At 40.0% G+C, this 15,333-nt stretch overlaps 1 protein-coding gene across 1 annotated transcript in view; it reads left to right on the top strand.

Annotated features, from left to right (window-relative positions):
• Positions 1 to 5,217: 5,217 nt before the first annotated feature.
• The window catches only part of PRKG1 (protein kinase cGMP-dependent 1), an 860,241-nt gene continuing 850,125 nt past the window's right edge, over positions 5,218 to 15,333 (top strand). The window contains exon 1 of the mRNA XM_074959000.1: positions 5,218 to 5,578. Within this exon, the coding sequence (XP_074815101.1) occupies positions 5,313 to 5,578 (266 nt within the window). The 5' untranslated portion in view covers positions 5,218 to 5,312. The remainder of the gene's footprint in view (positions 5,579 to 15,333) is intronic.

Genomic DNA, 15,333 nt, shown 5'->3' with positions numbered 1-15,333 from the left:
GAGGATATGGGGTCTCATGTGGAGGTGCTGAAAGACCAGGGATTACAAGAAGGTGGTGTTTCAGCTTCTATCTGGACACATTGTTCTCCTGGGCTCCTAGTGAGGTGCTGCATAGATGTGGGAAAGAGCTGGCTCAGCACTGTGAGCAGGGGTTAAAGCAACTGGCTCCTCACCATACTTAAATAGACCTTGTAGTGGAGAATGGTGAAGGAGGAATAAGGTAGAGGTAAAAGCCTGCAGCTCAGGGACTTCAGTTCACGCCACTGGTTCCTAGCAGCCTCCACACATTGTATGGTTTGATGTGACCTCTGACTTTCCCCTTCTAAGGGTTGTGAGCCTTAATCTGAAAACTCCTGTTGTAGTTAATTCCATTGGTTTATATAGAAATGTGCAGATATTAATCATTAAAGTGCACATACCTTGTTAAAAGAAAGTATGACCTATCAATTGTTTTTATAATACTTTAAATTCAAAGTACTAATGAAGTTTAAATTACAAGAGGCCAATCGTGATCCATACACAGAACATCTTTTGTTGTTGGTCTCTTTTAAAATGCCAAATTGCATTAGGTGCTTTACAAAACAGACAAAAGATAGGACTTGGTCTGTCCCCAAAAGATTACAATATAATTGTAGATGTGTTTTGTGGACACAAGGAGCATAATTAACAGTAGGAGAGAGAGGGGTAAGCAAGGCCAAGGATTACAGTAATGTAGTCACGCTTTACTCAATTTAAGCATACATTTGTCTTTAAGCATACATTCATGGTTCAATGTAGTCCGTGGATGTCCCACACACAATGGAGTTGCAGGATGATTCCGTACTTATATGGGTCTCTACTCATGTGAGAAGTTTCATTTACTTCACTGGGAGCACTCATGTAAATAAGGGTTTCTTGGATCAGGAAACCTTCCTTCCTTTCTTGACTTCATGCTTTACATAATTTAAATGAGAACAACACGCCACTCCATATCTATTTTCAATTTCCAGTCTGAGTGGAGTGTAATACATTTTAAATTAAGAAAGCTGGGTCAATCTTGGCACAGGGGTTAATATGACCTAATAAGATTGGAATTATACACACACTATCCAGCCTCAAAAATAAAATTTAAAGTGAGCATGCATTATTTAGCAGACTGTACAGCACCAGTCTCTGTGGAGTTTCAGAGGCAATTTATAATGATATATTATGCTGTGAGCGCCCCAAAATAACAATGGGCTTGATCCTGTTCCCAGTGAAGACACTGGCAAAACTCCCATTCACTACAGTGGGAGTAGAATAAAATCAAATAATTGATGGACAAATGAGTTCTCTAGCAGGTGCATGCTGTAAATTAATATTAGTATAATATAGATTTTTGGACACAGTAATATTGTGTTCCTAAGCTTAGCTCATAATTCCTTTGAATGGCAATGCTGAACAGAAACTTTGAACTTCAATGTTCTGGAAATCTTGGAAAAATTATATTGTTGGCTCTTTTTTTGAGAAGACTGTTTCTTCTCAAACCAGAGATTCAAATTGGAAACCCCAAACTACCAGATGTTCTTCTTTTACAAATAGTATGGGAAAGCTGCATGTAGTTAGCTTGGTAAATTTTAGACTTAACCACTAGCAATTTGTCTACAATAATATTTTTCCCTAATCTTGAAATTAACACCACTGTGTTAAACCTCATAATACAACTATAGAAAACTGTGAGCTAGGGATTGGAGAACCTGTTTTGCCAAATGTAAATTGCTTGTGTGCATCTGTTGGTCTTGCCTCTTATTTTGTAAGATCTTCAGGGCAGGAGCTGCTTCTCTGTATGTGAAGTGTCTAGAACAATGGGAGATTGGGACCTTCAGGTGCCACTGCAATATTAGTAACAGATTTTTGAAAAGAACTAAACAAAGTTAAGACACTTGATTTGATTTTGGCAAAACCTGCATATCTTTTTCTTTTGTGTTTCTGTTTTATTTTCCTGGAAGTCCTACAAGCTGGAGAAGAATCAAACAAGAATCTGAGTAGCACAGATTTCCATTTAAAAATACATTTTTTATCAATTTTTCCTCAAAAAACAAGAGTTTAAGGCGGAAAACATTTAATAAAAATCCAGAACTGGGAAAATAAGGCTTCTTGAAATACTAAATTGTATTGAATTCTCCATTTCTATATATTTCAATTTATCCAAAATTCCATGTAAGTACTACAGGACTGGACTGCCTTTAAAGCATTTAAATATTTTTTTCTTTATTTTAGGCTTTTCAACAAGTGTATGGATAGCAATCATATCACTTGTGATCTGTGGGTGTCTTTCCATCATTCCCGAAAGTGTTCTGGTACTGACCCTGGAAGCAGTCGTCAGGACCATGTAGCATAAAACGAACTGGTAAATGAGCTATCTGAGATCAGAGCACAGCTGAACTTTGTATCTGCCTTGTTTTTTCAGTCTTGAATAATGTGATTTATTTGTAAAAAGCGTGTTGCCTTTGTTCTACAAGTCATTTTTGCACACAAGATGGCGCTGTTTTCCTTTTAATGAGAAGTGTGCAACAAAACGAAGTTTCAGCAATCTGCCACTGATTCACCGTGTTATTCACATTTCTGATTCACACGTGTTGAAATAAGACTCTTTGAAGAACTCCCTTATTAAACATATTTCCTCTATATGAATGCTTTTAAAATAAATAATGGTGGCTGGTTCACAAATTCTGTAGCTGAGGATTTTTCAAACTGTTTAAATACTTTTATTTCATTAGAGAGACTTCATTGGGGCAAGAAAGCAGAAATAATTTCCCAAGAGAATTAAAAAAAAATCATTTAGAATAGTTAAATGGAGGTGGCCAACTTGACTTTCTTTTTTAAATTGATATAGCTTATTTTTTAAAGTGTTCTTTCAAGAAAAGGAAATGCTTTCCCTCTCACCCCCCTTCCTTCTGTGTTCACATTTAGAAGGACTTTTTGCGGGGACCTGAGAGCATGACACCAGACATGCTCAGCCCCACTCTTTCTCCTTTCTTTTCATGCACACAAATGCCTGAATGCAGTCTTTTGACTTTGAGTTTCATCCTTGCTGTTATTGTTACTAGGAAAGGACCTTCCAGCTTGAAGCACCCTTCAGGAAACTGTGAACCTGACAATGCTCATACTGCTGTCAAATGCACAAAGGTAAGAAACTAAAAAGAGAGAAATATATTTTTCCTTTTATCTCTTTAAGCCATGGGGGCATTGAGTCTGAGGGGCTTACTGTAACACAATTTTCAGACAGAAATGTGATAGTAAAGTTGAATGGTGTCTTTTTTTTTAAAGCTTCCATAAAAATCATGTGTGGTAGTCTATTCCTAATAAGTACCATAAGGGTGATATCCTGGCCCAGTTTATGTCAAGGGCAAAAATCTCATTTGACTTCAGTGGGGCCTGATATGAGGCATCACTGTTTGGTATCATATAGAAATGTTCCATTGACCTCACCTATTGTACCTGTAATAGATCAGATTCTGATCTCATTTACACTAGTGGAAATCCTAAGAAATCCCACTGATATCAGTATAGTTCCTTAGCACTGGCACTAGATAATATGAGAACCAGATCTGGCCTAGGTTATATGAAGGAGTAATAAGAAGAATAAGTGAGAATTTAGAATGCATTTCCATGTGCTGTGAATCACCGAGGCCCACATCCCGAAAACTGCACCATGTAGAGGCTTATTAACTTGCATGACACTTTTTATTTTGCTTATCAGTCAACTTGCTACAAATTTTAGATTTTATTGGATGAAAATTCTAACTTTCAGAGGCAGTGAAAGCTCTTTCTACCACCATTTGGTGAGTATGAATGATTTTTTAATATTATAAAAGGCATTGTTACAACAAGAGTAACAAGCAAGTACTTGGAAGTGTACTCTGGTGTTAGAGCCTTATAGTTTATAAGTGAGAGAGTGAATTGTTGAACATTTAGTACTATAATAAAGAAATACTGAAAATGCACTTCAGATGGGATGCAAAAATTAATTTGATAAGAGGCTATGCTAATAGTAAACTGTAATATCAGCAGAGGTATTTTTTAGAATAAAAGTTGCTATAATTTATTTAGTCTCATGGGTGCATAAGGTGCTTGGTTTTAAAATTACATTCCTTCCATATAATTACTGGGGTTATGATAATGTAAAACTAAGCTGCTTTAAGCAACCAGCGACTGGAATTTTTAGGGTGTTTTCTGAAGATGGGAAAAGCAGTTCTGATGCCCCATTTGTCCTCTTTTCCAGGAGATAACTAGTATCTACTATCAAACAAATACTTTTTTTTAAAGTACAGTGAAAATGGTGCCCTATCAGTGCTCCTCATATAAATTGGTAGAGAATGAGTAGAAGGTCATCAGATTTAAAACAGAGGAATAATTCTGCACACTGAGCTTCTATGTACCTAAAGACTCAAACGACCGACAAAACAACTAAGTCCATAGATTTTTAGGTGTCCTTTGCCATCAACAGCTACTTACTCTTTGTTACCTTTCAGTTCATGAACATAAAACAGTACAGTCATAGCCTCACTTAACGATTTAGTAAAAATATTGAAGCTTTATTGTGGGAAAAGTCCTGATTCTTGTGTCGAAATCTAATTACAAGTGATCTTATCCACACTCTTCTTATACAACAAACTGGACCACAAAAGCCTTGTCATGCAACCCAGATGAGCAGTGGCAAGAGATGGGAGGGTTGGGGGTGGAGAAAGAGAGAGAGAGAGAGAGAATGGATTCATGTAGTTATTAGCTGAAGACGCTTTAATATTTATGAAGTGCTCTTTTTTTTTAATCCAAAGTCTTAGGATCCAGTTACAGGGAGCTGCGTCACCCTCTAGATCACATGGTAATTGTTGCTATTTCAAGGATCAAGTCTTGCAGAGTGGCACAAAGCCCCCCACCCACTTCTTTTGTACCACTTAATGTCGGACAGTGATTATTGTATGATGGAGGGAGAGCTGCTGTTCTGATCAAACGCAGTTTAGGAGCTCAGTGCATGCTTCCCCGCCTCGGCCCCCCCCGCGTGAATTTGGCGGATATCAAGGGAGGAAGGACAGCTCTAATTGGTTTCTCAATGAAAGATAATCACCTATTCCCAGCAGAGCGTTCGGATTAGCACTCAGCATCTCCTCTCCACTGATTTCAGATTTCTCTGCCTCCGTTTACAGCCCATTCAGCAGTAAGTGGATCGAAGAAAGCTGTTCACCATCCATTAGTGGCAGCAGATCTCCCTGCTCACTTATTTAGAAGCTTCATTCACTCAGCGCTCGCCTTCCCTGCTGCTGCAGGCTAACAAAGTTAGCAAAGGTTGGAAAATGAGTGAGCTGGAAGGGGACTTTGCCAAGATTTTGCAGCTGAAGGAAGAGAGAATTAAAGAGTTGGAGAAGCGGTTGTCAGAGAAGGAAGAGGAGATCCAGGAACTGAAAAGAAAACTGCACAAATGCCAGTCAGTGCTGCCAGTGCCTACCACCCATATCGGACCCCGCACTACCCGGGCACAGGGCATCTCCGCGGAACCCCAGACCTACAGGTCTTTCCACGACCTCAGACAGGCCTTTAGGAAATTCACCAAATCGGAAAGGTAGGACCAGCCGCTGGGGACATGGGCAGACCCCCTCTGCCCCAGGTCGCCGCCAGCATCGCGTTAGGTTTCGGGAGGGGTGGGCACAGATCCTGTCTCCTCGGAGCTCCGCGCACCTCCGGTTTAGGGGACCAGGCGGCAGATGGTAGCGAGCCGAATGAGAGGAGTTGTCTCTGCCCGTCCCGGGCTGCTGTCAGGCCGGGGACGGGTCAGAGCCCCGAGCGAGGCGGGGGCTGCATCCCCCCCTGCGGGGCAGCCGGAGCAGGGAAGCCTCACAAAGTTTCTTTGGGCTTTTGTATAAATCGTGGGCTGACTCCAACCCTCCCCAGCTCCCAGGCTCAGGCGAGCCGCCTTCCCTGCCCCCCCCCCGCCCCCTTTCCCGGCAGCGGTCAGGACGTCCCGGGACGGGCAGGGTCACAGCCCGCTCCCCATCAGCGTGTGCTCCCTGGCTGTTTGTTGAGCGTGCTTGAGCGCTCTGCGCATGCTCCCTAACCACCCTTGGCCCCGCTGGACGGACACCACAACTTGCTCCCTCAACCCAATGGCGGGGGGGGGGGGAGTCTGGTGTGCACTGGGGGGGGCGCGCGCGCGCGGTTCAGGACTGGAGACAGTGAGAGCGGAAAGCGGAGGGGGAGAGAGCGGCTGAGAGGCAAAACCCGGCTCCCGGCCCCCTCCTGCCTGGCGGCTGCTGCTGCGAGACTCCCGGACACCGGAGAAGCCCCATCGATCGGCTCCAGCCTGAAAGCCCCTGTGGGCAGCCGCGGGAGGAAGCCCAGAGCGCATTAGGGGCTTTTAGGCGCGGGAAGTGCAGAGCACGCAGTGCACACTGCAGGATATTGAATATCCCATTAACCCGAGCGTCCCCCGCCCGCTCTGGCCCGGGGGGTGCGGGGCTGGGCGGGGAGCAGCGGTGCAGTCACGCTGCCGGGAACCCGGGGTGGGGGAGGTTCAAGCAATAGGCGCGTGACAAGTTGCTTGGCGGTGGCGCCTCGGCTGCATCAGGGGTCACCCCCCAGAGCCCGCCCGGGGGCCCCCCTGCTTTCGGCCCCGGGGGCGGTGGGGTGCTGGCGAAGTGGGGGCCTGCCCTGCCGCTTCCGTGGCGATGGAAGCGGAGGGGAGAGGGCAGCGGCCGCTGCTCCGGGGCCCGGCCAAGCTGGCAGAAATGTCCGCTCCTCTCCTCCGTCCGGGGCTGGAAACTCTGAGCCTTCCCCGCCTACAGCCACAGGGGCAGAAGAGGCGTTATCCTCCCCCCGCGGCTGCCCTAGAGACCCTGTTCCCCGTGCCCTGCTAATCTCCTGTCTGGGAGCCGCGCTCCCCGCCTTCCCGAGAGAAGCGCTGGGTTCAGAGCGCGGCCCGCGGGGCGGCGAGGGGGTGGCTTGGGAACAGTGGAGAATTGTTAGTGTGAGGGCAGCACAGTTCCCCGGTGGGCCTGTGTGAGAAACGTCTGTGAGCCTGTGCTACAGACACAGCCCGTTTGAAAGAGCCAGAAGGGAGTGATTAAAAGTTGGCTTCGTCACAGCGTCAACTGCTGCCTCTGTGTGTGTGTGTGTGTGTGTGTGTGTGTTTGTTTGATGTGATTCCCTTGACTCTTTCCCAGCTGGTTTGGGTGACTTACTCCCCTCCTTTCTAGCAGACCCAGACTTTGGCCTGTCTGCCTCTTTAAGAAACTCAGTTCCCCAAAGATTGATTTGGGTGTAAACCTGATTTCCCCCCCGCCCCATTCAATGGTTCCTTTGCTACATTTCACCAAGCTTTTTAATTGCTACTTGACGACTGGGTTTATTTTAAAATTCCTCTCAGTCTGACAGTCCTGCTTTTCAGGCTGGAGGGGTTTCCACCAGAGCTTGAAAGAGGGCACTGTGGGTCTACAATTAAAATTCATTTGGGCTTGCAATATGGCATTCCAAGTGATAATTGTCAAGTGTGTGACATTCCCCCTGGAAAAGCCTTTAAAAAGAGATTTGGTATGGAAGTGGCAGCCACCAGCCCCCTCCTGCTGTGTCCAAAATCGAGAAAAGCTCCTAGTGGAGGGATCCTCTAGCTGCAGACAGATTATTCATTCTATTAGATGTGTCAAAGCACATATTTTTCTTGCAATATACTTTGCAAGTATGTCCCCACTTCCTCCTGTTTCTGGTTTACACTAGGACAGCGGGTAAACTTTTCCACTCAGTATTTGGGCTCATGCTTTAAATGGAAACCATAAAGTTTATTTTCAGCAGGCTGACTCACTATAGTGTAAAGAGTTATGACAAGTATAATATATGAATATAGCAATGGTTGAAATTGGGGGTGGTGGGTGCACCAGAACATTTAAAGGAGCAGTATATGGTTAATAGCAATATCAAACAATGCCTTTTTTCTTTGTCAGAAAAATATGGCTGATTGGCTCATTCAGACCCAATATTTTATTCAGAAATAAGGGTGTGCCCTTCAAATTTCTGACATTCCACTTTAAACGCTTTACTTTTTAAATGTTGGTCTTGTTCTGGGTTCCCTTGCTAAAAGTTGAAGTAATCTTGATAGGTTTATTGGGGCTGAAAGAGACAGTTTTATAGAATGACTGAGCCTACAATAACATAGCCTCAAGCACTGTGCCAGTGACGGCTGTTAGTTATAAAGTCTTTAAGGTCTTCTTTTGAATTGCAGGACCACTTTGAGATTTCTCATCAACTGCAGAATAAACGTACTATGAATATTTTGTTCCCATTTAGAACCTGAAAATGACACAATAAAAGCTATGTATGTGAATATGATTGTTACTGAAATTGTGTTCAAAATATTTGAATTTCAATATCTATTTTTCTATAATTGTGTTCAAAATATTTGAACACAATAATAGAAAAATAGATATTGAAATATTTATTGCTACAAAATTAAAACAAACTTCTCTAACTACAAACTATAATCACTACTCAAATGCCTTATGATACATGATCCAGATTTACTTGCATTAGTGGAGTGTATATATTAAGACCTCCATAAATAATCTTCACAAAATGCATATGTCATCAGTGAGAACAGGGAGAAAAAGAGATCTGGGCTCTTAGCATATTTCAAGCAAATAATTACATTATTGAGAAAATATAAAAATCCTACTGATTGAATAAGGCCTGTGGACATTTCAAAATTCATAGTATCGATCAAACAGATGACTGAAATGTACAGCATTATCTGAATCTATACTATGAATTGCCCCCAGCCTGATATTCAGTGGATGAGACAGCTGTCAATTAAAAAAATTAAAAATAAAAAGCTAAGATCGGCATTGGAAATGAACCCTTTTCTTCAAATTAAAACAAACTCATCTTCACTCTTTCACAAGTGCTGTTTCTGAAACTAAATATGTTTTCTTCAACAGCCAGGCATCTGCAATATGTGAGCTGCAAAAACCGGAAGACCTGCATTTTTAAAAATTTGGCCAAATTATCCATAAAGAAAGCAGCTTGGATCATAGGCTATTTTGGTTGTCACTTCAGAAAACTGCTCTGCATTGGACAAATTGTTATAAAATATAACTTAACATGGCCAAAACCAAGCTCCCGATCTTTCCCCCTACATCCCTCTCCTCCCCCCTGTGCTTGTAATGGTGAACAACACCATTGTCCCTGTGGCTCAGACCTGTCGTCTTTGGCTTGGCCTTCTCCTTTGACTCATGCATCCAGACCATATTGAAATCTTGTCACTTCTTCCTGTGCAATATTCCAAGATTCAGCTTCTGCTGTCTCCCCATGTTGTCAAAACTCTTGTCCAATTGTGATCATCTCATGCCTTAACTATTGTAACCTTCTCCTCTCTGGTCTTGTAATACATATAGAAAACTACAACCTGATAACAGCCAGAGAGGTGACAAGCTGTGACCACTACTAGGGACTGGCTAGGGATCACACATTCTATTATATTTGTTGCTTTGTCTCCCCATCCTGCCCGATTTTTGTTCCATCTTTTACTTTTTTGTCTTTTAGCCTGTGAGCTCTTTGGGACAGGGACTGTCATTTGTTGTGTTTACACAGTGCCGAGCACAATTGGGCCCAATCTGATTGAGGCCTTTAGGCAGTACTGCAGTGGGAACTTTTCTCTCTTCCACCAGCAAAATGCCAGTTAATGAGTTAATACTTGCATATTCTTAACAATTTTTGTTTCTCCTCTAAAAATTCTCTCCAGTTTGTCGACATCTTTCTGCCACTGAGGTGCTCAAAAAGGGATACAGAGTTCTAGGTGCATTCCTCCAGGCCATAGCGGAGAGATGATTTTCATGTTCAATGATGCCTCTGTATGTACATTCCAAAAATCTCAATGACTTTTTATATTGTTGCATCATACTCCAAGTTCACATCCTCTGTCACCCCTTTCAGCATTTCTACTTTCCAAATATCTCCCTCACATTAATTATCTGTGTTTTCAGACTGTTTTTATTACATGTATTTGTTTATGTTTTTCCAGAGTGAATCTCATTTTGGTCTTGTTCCTGAGAGACACTTCTGTCTTCTGTAGGAGTTGCAGGTGCTCAGTGTTTCACAGGATCAGAAACCTATTTCTTGAACATATTTCTAACTTTGTAATATATTCTGCAGAATTTTTCCATTGTTAATAATTGTATGAGTCCTATGCCCTTACTATGCCCTTACTGCTGGTTGCAACATTTTTCAATTTAGTGTCTGAGAGTTTGTTTAAGGCTTTGAGTTCTTGTCCCATATAATTAATGAAGTTAAACAAAACTTGGCCCAGTAATGATCCTTGCAGCATTCACTAAGCAACCTCCTTCTCCTCCATTTACTCCCAAACTAATGTATTGAAAATTAGTGTATCATTCCTAACTATTTTTGCTTCATGGGTTTTCAGCGGGCATGGGTTATATCAAATCCAATCTTTCAAGTATACAATGTATCAAAATGTTAAAATGATTTGCTGAAGTCTAGGTATATTGCAAGGCTCCAACTACTGTGTTTTGTTTGTCCATTAAGCCTAAACCCTGCAGTTGACTGAAAATGAGATCTTATTTGTGTGGAATTATGCTTATAAACACATGGTACTTAGTAATTATGTTCCTACATGTTTAATAATTGCATGCAATTTTGTTCCAATATTTTACTAAGGTTAAAAGTTTGAGTTTCTAGATAGTAATTGCCAGGTAGATGTGGTATCATTTTTCTCTAGGTATCTCGATGATTCTCTGACTTTTCACCTAAAATTGCTAATAGTTCAGTATCTTCATTAACTAATCACCTTGGGACTCCAGGATATGATATATATACGTGTGTGTGTGTGTGTGTGTGTGTGTATCTCAGATAGGATTTCCATTGTATATTTAATTTTTCCAAATATTCCTCTGTCTGCTTTTTAGCAATAACTACTGACCAACTACTCTTATTGTAGTTCTTTAGAGCTGAAATTGATTTGGAGAGTACAGGATGAGGCTCATTTCTAAATCTGGAGACAACTTCCATATAATAGAAGCCAATAAGATATTTAGACTAGTTGATTAATCCTAGTTAACGCACGGGATTAACTCAAAAAAATTAATCATGGTTAAAAAAATTAATTGCAATTAATCGCAGTTTTAACCGCATTGTTAAACAATAGAATACCAATTGAAATTTATTAAATATTTTGGATGTTTTTCTACATTTTCAGTATATTGTATTCCGTGTCGTAATTAAAATCAAAGTGTATATTATTTTTATTACAAATATTTGCATTGTAAAAATGATAAAAGAAATAATATTTTTCAATTCACCTCATACAAGTACTGTAGTGCAATCTCTTTGTTGTGAAAGTGCAATTTACAAATGTAGATTTTTTTTTGTTACTTAACTGCACACCAAAACAAAACAATGTAAAACTTCAGAGCCTACAAGTCCGCTCAGTCCTACTTCTTTACATTTACAGGAGATAATGCTGCTGTCTTCTTATTTACAATGTCACCAGAATGTGAGAACAGGCATTTGCATGGCAATTTTGTAGCTGGCATATGCTAAACGTTCGTATGCCCCTTCATGCTTCGGCCACCATTCCAGAGGACATGCTTCCATGCTGATGATGCTCGTTAAAAACATAACGTGTTAATTAAATTTGTGACTGAACTCCCTGAGGGAGAATTGTATGTCCCCTGCTCTGTTTTACCCACATTCTGCCATATATTTCATGTTATAGCATTCTTGGATGATGACCCAGCACATGTTCATTTTAAAAACACTTTTACTGCAGATTTCACAAAAGGCAAAGAAGGTAGCAATGTGCGATTTCTAAAGATAGCTACAGCACTTGACCGAAAGTCTAGGAATTTGAAGTGCTTTCCAAAATCCGAGAGGGACGAGGTGTGGAGAATGCTTTCAGAAGTCTTAAAAGAGCAACACTCTGATGTGGAAACAAAAGAGCCCAAACTACCAAAAACGAAAATCAACCTTCTGCTGGTGGCATCTGACTCAGATACTGAAAGTGAACATGCATCGGTCCGCACAGCTTTGGATTGTTAGCGAGCAGAATCCATCATAAGCATGGACGCATGTCCTCTGGTATGGTGGTTGAAACATGAAGGGAAATATGAATCTCTAGCGCATATGGCATGTAAATATCTTGCAACACCGGCTGCAACAGTGTCATGCGAATGCCTATTCTCATTTTCAGGTGACATTGTGAACAAGAAGCAGGCATCATTATTGTCTGAAAATGTAAACAAACTTGTTTGTCTGAACAAGAAATAGGACTGAGTGGATTTGTAGGCTCTAAAGTTTTACATTGTTTTATTTTTGAATGCAGGTTTTTTTGTACATAATTCTACATTTGTAAATTCCACTCATGATAAACAGATTGGACTACAGTACTTGTATTAGGTGAATTGAAAAATACTATTTCTTTTGTTTTTCTACAGTGCAAATACTTGTAATCAAAAATAAATATAAAATGAGCACTGTACACTTTGTATTCTTTGTTGTAACTGAAATAAATATATTTGAAAATGTAGAAAACATCCAAAAATATTCAAATAAATGGTATTCTATTATTAACAGTACGATTAATCCCAATTAATTTTTTTAATTGCTTGACAACCCTAATTTAGACCAATATTGACATCAGTCTATCCTTAAGTTTTGAATTGTTCTTAATTTAACCCAGTAGGGCCTGATCCACAGATGTCAATGGGAGCCTTCCTTTAGATGCCAGTGGGCTTTATATCCCTTTGCTTGCCAAAAGAACATTGATAATTAATTACTCTGTATTTTTATAACAAATATTATTGTAATGTATACAAATGAATCTGAAATCCTCATACTAAAGAACATTAAATAAACACGATAGAAATTTTGAAAAACAATTATCTTACTGAGCACAGAAAATAGAGTAAATTGTAGATATGAAATGTATTTGGCAGAATGTTAATATTATTTTAATGTTTTGTTCTATTTCATTCACAATTTAATGGGTCAGCAGTTTAAAGTTTCACTATGATCTGAAGAAATTTGTATTAAAATAGAAATACATTAATATTTTCCCTTTTTATATGCAAGTACTTCTCTTTTTCGCCTTAATCTTAAAGATTTGCACCTATAAGACCAATACTGTTTTTTTTAAAGGTCACTATTGAGGAGTAATTTGTCTTCACATAACAGAATTAGTGTTATATGCAAACATCCTGAAAAGACTCTTAAACTATATCACTCCAAACTATTGGATAATATAATTTAGTTATAATGAGAAAAGAAAAGCATTCTTGCATACACTTCTATAGATTTGTGAATATTCTGGTATAAATTAAAACCTTGCAAACTTTACAGATAGTCATCCTATCAATGATGGCAGGTAGCTTTCTATGTGTGTGTGTGTAGTCTTCTAAAAACTGCAGTTCTTTCTGATTTTGAAAGGGGTTTGTGTGTAAGTAATTATGTTGAAGAAATAAATGTGCTTGTTTATAAATCTCACAGAAAACTTTTGAGGAAGGGGTCATGCTGCCTTTTGAGTTTGAAATAGACCTAGCATTTTGTTGACTGGGGGAAAAAATTGATGTGATTGAAGAAAATCATTAACACCACTCCAACGGTAATAGCATGTAATCTTCTATATTTGTTTTTATATTCACATACCATGGGTGTGTTTAAATACTTATGTATATAGATACAGACTACTAGATGAAGTCTAAAAGATCTGTCCTCTAGTTGCTGGTTATCTGAACCTAAAATGGAAAAAAATCCCCTAAATTATTCTTCTATAGCTTAGTAACAGCTATATAGCTAGTAATTAGGTACTATGGGCATGTCAGTAATGTCTGAGAGAGATAGTATAGTATTCCTAGTTGTTAAGCAACACTTTTGGGCACTGAGCACTTCTCATGTACAAAGCACTGCCAAATTTTAAACATGTTTTGGTGCCTAAAGATGCAGATATGTTCTTAGTGGGATTTTCATACACCCTTGTTTTACTGTTTCCACAACAAAGTAGCAAAATGGAAATGATCTGTCCACTGTAATTTTGCTGCAAGGAGTTTATCCCAAACTATTCAAAGGTGTTTTTGCTTTTATGTTCAGAAAGAAGAGTTATAGTGTTTGCCACAAGATGGCAGTGGGACTTAATCTTTAACACACAATTTTGGGGTGTGTTTTGGTTTCCGTCAAAAATTCCATTTTTATTCTTTGTGCAACTACTTGTTCTCCTGACAAGCAGACATAATTCAGCTTTCCAGAATCAATAAACCATACCACGTCTTAATTTTTATGTCTTTGACATTGTCTAATATGTCAAACTATAGGAAAAGAATGTGTAAAGAGAACACTGTACAACTTTTCTCTCTTCAATACTGCTAGATTTCAATATACACCTGTATGATTCATCCAGTATAATGCTAGGATTTGGCTCTTCCAACATGATCTCAGGGAACATTGTTGATGAATTCCCCATAACTCCATCTCAATAACATTTGGAATAAACCAGTGTCTAAAAATTTTTCTTGCAATATTTAATCATAAAAAATATCATGTAAGGTCTAGAATCTGACTAGGTACAGTCCTGAGTACACAGTGGTGGTGCATAAATTGCACCACTCTAGGGGTAGTCCCAGGAAGTATTGTGACTCAGAGAAACACACCATTGAGTCAAATTCCTCTTGCTCCCAGAAGCTAGTTACCTGCTGACCTTTATTACTAGCCATAAATTATGACTGCTCGTGCTGGCTTGGATACTATAGGCAGGGAGTGGGGCTGTAGCCAAGCTTTCGTCCATTCCCTGGTCTCCTCCATCCCACTTGGTTTGGTAAGGAGTAAGCAGGTGAATAGCATCGCTTATTCCTATGTGCCTGGATCCAAGGCCTCAGAAGCCTTCTTAAAGGCATTTTTTCTTCCTTATGCATTTGCATCAGCATCTAGTCCTATGATTATTATTTTTTTTTTGCATCCTCTGTTAAAGGAGAAAGAACCCATTCCCCATAGCTGAGGTACCATGGTAGGGGATGAGTTAGTATGAGGTCATGTCTAATTCACTGCACCACTGGAAAATACCATTCAGCCTTCTTGTATGAAACCTATGTAATTCAGCTCTACCTGTGTGTCTACTCACAAGAACAGCCAAGAGGCTGGAAATGAAGTGATAACTCTGGCTTGTGTTTTTTTATACCCTTGATGGAGACTTAGTACAGTGAATTAATACATATAGAAAGCAAAACTTGAATAATGCTAAGGTTAAATCTTTAATGAAAGGAAGGGAATTCAGATCTAAGGCTTTCACTATGTTATGCATAGTGTTTCTTGGACCCTGGATCACTTGCT

Source organism: Natator depressus, chromosome 7 (assembly GCF_965152275.1).
Source record: "Natator depressus isolate rNatDep1 chromosome 7, rNatDep2.hap1, whole genome shotgun sequence".
NCBI classification, from domain to species: Eukaryota; Metazoa; Chordata; order Testudines; family Cheloniidae; genus Natator; species Natator depressus.
This window is presented reverse-complemented; position numbering and strand designations above follow the sequence as displayed.